The following is a 6,070-nucleotide window of genomic DNA, read 5'->3' as shown; positions in this document are numbered from 1 at the left end:
GGACTGACAACCAGCACCATGAGTGTGAGTTGGTGTGTAAGCACTGCTACAAAAAAACGAATGATGAAAATCCTTGTGCCACCTCAGAGGTATTCCAAGCCTTGTGTTGATCTGATTCTATAGTGTGACAGATGTACCTATCAGGACGTTTTGTTAAGTAATCAAGAGTATCAGTTTATCCGAGAACCCAGCCGTCACCAAGCTTGTTTTATGAATCTATTTGAGGGTTGTACATTGTGTCGTGATGACAGGCGAGTGTTTGTAGGATGGCTGGGGTCTACATTGAGTATCGTGCGATGATAGGCGGATGTTTGTAGGATGGCTGGGGTAGGGTGTACATAGGGTATCGTGTCGTGATGACGGGCAAGTCTTTGTAGGATAGCTGGGGTCTACATAGAGTATCTTGCGATGACAGGCGAGTGTTTGTAGGATGGCTGGGGTAGGGTGTACATAGGGTATCGTGTCGTGATGACGGGCGAGTGTTTGTAGGATAGCTGGGGTCTACATAGAGTATCTTGCGACGATAGGCGGGTGTTTGTAGGATGGCTGGGGTAGGGTGTACATTGGGTATCGTGTCGTGATGACAGACAAGTGTTTGTAGAATGGCTGGGGTCTACATAGAGTATCTTGCGATGATAGGCGAGTGTTTGTAGGACGGCTGGGGAAGGGTGTACATAGGGTATCGTGTCGTGATGACGGGCGAGTGTTTGTAGGATAGCTGGGGTCTACATAGAGTATCTTGCGATGATAGGCGAGTGTTTGTAGGATAGCTGGGGTAGGGTGTACATAGGGTATCGTGTCGTGATGACGGGCAAGTCTTTGTAGGATAGCTGGGGTCTACATAGAGTATCTTGCGACGATAGGCGGGTGTTTGTAGGATGGCTCGGGTAGGGTGTACATAGGTTAACGTGTCGTGATGACAGGCGAGTGTTTGTAGGATGGCTGGGGTAGGGTGTACATAGGTTAACGTGTCGTGATGACGGGCAAGTCTTTGTGGAATGGCTGGGGTCTACATTGAGTATCTTGCGATGATAGGCGAGTGTTTGTAGGATGGCTGGGGTAGGGTGTACATAGGTTAACGTGTCGTGATGACGGGAAAGTCTTTGTAGGATAGCTGGGGTCTACATAGAGTATCTTGCGATGATAGGCGAGTGTTTGTAGGATAGCTGGGGTAGGGTGTACACAGGGTATCGTGTCGTGATGATAGGCAAGTGTTTGTAGGACTGCTGGGTTTTGTGGGATATTGTGTCATGATGCAAGAAAAGAAAGTCAGATATTCAAATCACAATATAGTATATTTTGGAAAAATCGGTTTTGGTCGTTCCATGTGAATTTGCAATCTCACCTCGACCTTGCAAATACCCTTTATAATACATTTAATATATCGAACCACACAGCATTTCTTAGCTTTTATTGAATACATTTATATATCTTAACCAATATACGGAATAGGTTTGGCCAACCCTTCGCCAATATACGGAAAGGTTTGGCCAACCCTTCGCCAATATACGGAAATTCAACTCAAGCTATATACCGCTGAGTGTTTATTAATGCTGATTATATGATTTATTGCAAACATCGAAGGGGCTACCCAGGATGCATTGCATTGGAAACAATTCCTCAGGCTTTCCATTTTTTTTTTAGAATAATTACACAGTAATTCTTGTTTACTATATATGCCTGAATCCCCGTCACGCAATGAAAACCGCACCCGTGTGCATTTTTTCTGACACTTTACCTTGGAAAACATAAAGAACTTATGCCAATGCATTCTGGGAAGGGTGATTTCGCTGCTTTAATGGACCGACGATTAATTATCTCACGAAAGGTCCAGGCCAAAATCACTGGGATCAGAAATCGTACAAAGCCTGACTGCCCTGGGTCCCAGGGATTCCCGCACCGCCGAAAACCCGATAACGCTACGAACGAATGTCGACGGAAGGCCGAAAAGCCCCTGGCACCCAGAGTTAGATTTCCCAGACTGCACTGGGACCCAACGAAACACACAAAGCTATAGCATTCTAAAGACAATGGAGTAATAGCTGGGTACTGGGCCTAATTAACAGACGCGTATATATATCTTTTTGGTAAACTAATGGCGAATATACACACAATGTCAATAATATGAAGCGAACTCTAAGCCCGCGAGACTAAGAACACTTTTACGAAAAAAATCACCAAGACTATCTAAGAGCTCAGCTCTCTAAAATTATATATATTCAAATTTATACTTTTATCTTTAATACAATAGAGTTGATTACAGGAAGATCCCATGGCTCGTTTTAATTTTAATTGCGGCAGCCCTAGGGGGAAGCGCTATGTTGGTCGTGTTTAGTCTTCCTTGTCACGGGGGATAGAATAGTTTAGCGATGATCAAGTATGGTTTAACGATGGTCCTGTTTGCCTTAGGTATTGCCGTTTACGCGTCATTTTGAGGCTTTCCTTTGCTCTCTATAGTGGTCACAAGACATCAAACCAAAAACAACTAAAGAAAATTCTAGAACTTACGACTTGAAGCCTATAAGAAAAGACGCGCCATACGCACCGCTCGTGACGACCGCTGACTATTTGTCTAGCGGGGCACTTTAAAGGCTGAACAATTTGATTAGAGACATTTAGCATTTTTTCTCTGAAACGGCAAACGTCAAACCTCTGGGTGTCACGTGGCAAGGCCTTGCGGTCAAGTTCGCAGTCTGCGGTTCGCGTTTTGACCTCAGGAGCACCGTCTAGCGGTAAGTGATTTACCTAAGTAAGTCATGAGCTCACGTTTGAGACCATGAATTAGTGTTCTTAATCATTTGACTCTTGAAATAATATATTTTCATTTACATTTTCCACTTTGCACTTTTTCCTAAAACTACGTTTTTGCCAGTACGTCAAACCGCAAACCGGTAACGGCTAACCGCGGTTTGCCGTTTGCGGCTGATTCTGAAAACGCGATGCTAAATGTCTCTGTTAACTCTATCATCACTGCACAAGGAATTCAGACGGGATTTAAAAACAGACTCCAGGTGCACGAAAAAAAAATTAACTATACTGTAGTTTTAATTAAGGTTTGACTATTGGCTATGATTGCCAAAATCTCACCGCTTTTGCATTGTCCGTTTGTTCAGTCATTGTTTGCTGCTAAAGGAGATGTATCAGGAGTTTTCCCGAAACAATAAGTCATTAGAGAAACGATGGCTGCTCCGAAGAACCCCACAAGAATCATAACATTCTCTTCGTTAATCGCGTACATAAAATCGGGCCACAACGCCCGAGGGAGCTGATAACTGTCGATCTTTAAGAAGTACTAGCGGTTGAGTCAACTCGACTCTCGTCACATCGTCATAAGAAGCACATGTGGCAGCGTCAATACGCTGGCTATTTTTCGGTCTCAGGAAAGATCCACTGGGGACTCCAAACTGTTTTCAAGACTGGGCGTGACCACAATACCCGAAAAATCTCCATAAAAATGATTTTCTGAAAAGCTTACGAATTGTTGACAGTATCCCCATATTGACAACACGGTAACAACACAGGTGGCTCAAGCACTATATTTGTCTCTATTGATGTTGGGCTACGTGTGCGGCGTGAACATGGTTGTTACCCAAAGCCATAGGGTTACCCAGAATTGAACAATGTGGAACCCCGTATCATACAAGCGAGCATAAATTCAATCATCCCCTTCACACCTCCAAGAAGTACATGTGGTAGCAAGTAATCCTGCGTTCCTCGCAGATATAAATTCACGTCATAAGACCTATTAATCTAACTATACAATTCATACTCGTCCACATCTCACTATCAAATAAACTATTTATACTACATTACTATTTTAAGATTATGGCGAGTATTATTAGACACTTATGTTTATTCTACCGACCTGGAAGGTTTACTTCCTACAGGCGTAGCAAGACTCTGATCTAAGGTGAATGACTGCAAATGGTATGTACGTCACGTACCCGAGCTAATCATAGATTAGTCATCGCATATCTCAAATGCCATAGGAAACAATGATTTTTGTAATTCTCGTCATTCTCGCAAGCAAAAAAAAAATTCTTCAGCCTTGTTCCAAACTAATAACCAGTCTCCAAACACAATCGCGCCAAAAGCACCATGGGAAGATCAAGCTCCCATAATGCTCTTCGCGCATCACTAGGCGACAGGTTACGAGTCTGGCAATTTTACCACAGGAAGCCACAAACATGGCAGACGATTATACTGGATTCAAGCCTAGTAAATTCAAAGCTAAATCTGGACTACAAGTAATTAACTGTGGACTACAAGTAACTCTACTTATCTTCTTTTCCCATCTCGTGATCGAAGGACTGCGTGAAGGACTTGTTGAGACTTTCAAGGCGACTTGAGAACTCTGCCTGAATCCCCGTCAGACTCACCCGGTACGGCGACGCCGACTTCTCTCTCTCGCTCGGTTCATCTTCGGCTTGCCCGTAAGCGATCGTAGTCTTCTCATTTTCCCTTCGTGGATGTGTCGGCTTTTGCTCGGCATCATTTTCCTTCTTGACTTGGACCTCTCCGGAAGGCGACACAGACTTCGGCGATCTCGGCGCTGTCTCAGCCGCAAAAGTCGAGTGCTCGGAATCCGCGGGTGCCTCTTTTGTAGTAGGCGTTGCTTGTTCTTGCACCTCCCCTCGCCTTCGCATCGCCTCCAGCTCGGCAAGATGTCGATCGCCGAATCCCGCGGCAATCCCAAACGGTCCGGGGCCCGGAAACGGGTAGCCCGCGTAGTGGAATGGGAACTGGAAGTAGCGCATCCGGTCGACGGGCGACATGAGACTGGTCTGGGCCGCGAGGAGCGGGTTCATCTGTGATCGGTACAAATCGCTTGCACTCAGCCATCGCCTCATGGCCAGCGGGTCGTTCGTGATGCAGCAAGGGTTGTGCGGGTCGAATGGGTTGTGCGGGTCAAATGGGTTGTGCCCGCGGGACACGTCCAGTGGCGAGTGCATTGCATCCATGCGCGGGAACATCATTTCGGGATAAATCATTTCCGGAAACGGGTACATCCCGGGAAACGGGATCGGCATTCCCGCAAGGTTTACCAGGCCCCCGGCCGCATCCAGTCTGTTGTCGTAGGAGCTCAGTGGCCTTCGCGTGAGGTCCGTTTTAGCGCGTGACGTCTCAGTCCCTCCGTTAGTGGCCCCATTCCCTTCAGACTTTGGCTCCGTTTTAAGCTCAGCTATCGGTGGCAGAGGCGTTCCCGCACCGATCCCGAATGGCCGAATGTTGCGCATAGCTTCGAGTTCGGAGGCGTCGGCTAGACTTCGTGATCGCTTCCAAGCTGGAGAGTCTTCCTCAGAGCCTGTCGATGAGCCGTCGGTAAAGTTGGCCCCTTTCATCTTACGGTCTCCGCGGACGTACTGCATCCTGGCCTTGTTTATCGCAATAATCCTCTCGCGTGCTTCCATCTCCGACTTGGGCGACGAAGACTGGTCACTCATGTCACTGCGCATTTCTTGGTCCAAAGAACCGGTTTTTCCAGTTTGGCTGGATCCGGGTGACGGGTGACCCGAATCCGAGGATGCGGTAGGTGAGGCCAGCGGACTAAACGGGGCACGCGAGTCGGGATACAGGAAGGGGCCTATGTGTGCGGGTCTCATCATAGCGTGCGGGTTGTACGCGTTTCGCCTGCGGGACACGAGCAATATCGAATATTAGTATTTGTGGTACCTTTATTTCTAAAATAAATCACAGAAAATTAGAGCAAACCCAAGGCTATAACTTTACATATGACTTGTTATTAGCAACAAAACCTGTCCTTTTATGCCCTTTATTTTTCAAGCTGTACAGTTTGAGATTACAGCGACTGAAGTGAACTTTGTGTTTAGCTAATTTTTGCATCTTTCAATTGAAAGATTTCTGGTATCCTTGAAGCTCGCCTATCAAGAGCTTTCAATTGAAAGGTTTCTGGTATCCTTAAAGCACACCTATTCATAGCTTTCAATTGAAAGGTTTCTGGTATCCTTAAAGCTCGCCTATTCATAGCTTTCAATTGAAAGGTTTCTGGTATCCTTAAAGCACACCTATTCATAGCTTTCAATTAAAAGGTTTCTGGTATCCTTAAAGC

The 6,070-nt window shown here is 45.9% G+C and overlaps 1 protein-coding gene across 2 annotated transcripts in view; it reads right to left on the bottom strand.

Annotated features, from left to right (window-relative positions):
* Positions 1 to 1,394: 1,394 nt before the first annotated feature.
* The window catches only part of LOC5504475, a 28,497-nt gene continuing 23,821 nt past the window's right edge, over positions 1,395 to 6,070 (bottom strand). For both annotated transcript variants that reach the window (XM_048722339.1, XM_048722340.1), the window contains exon 8: positions 1,395 to 5,631. In XM_048722339.1, coding sequence (XP_048578296.1) covers positions 4,275 to 5,631 — 1,357 coding nt within the window. In that variant the 3' untranslated portion in view covers positions 1,395 to 4,274. The remainder of the gene's footprint in view (positions 5,632 to 6,070) is intronic.

This window comes from Nematostella vectensis, chromosome 15, assembly GCF_932526225.1.
Source record: "Nematostella vectensis chromosome 15, jaNemVect1.1, whole genome shotgun sequence".
NCBI lineage: Eukaryota > Metazoa > Cnidaria > Anthozoa > Actiniaria > Edwardsiidae > Nematostella > Nematostella vectensis.
The sequence above is the reverse complement of the archived record's forward strand: the minus strand, read 5'-3'. Positions and strand labels throughout refer to the sequence as shown.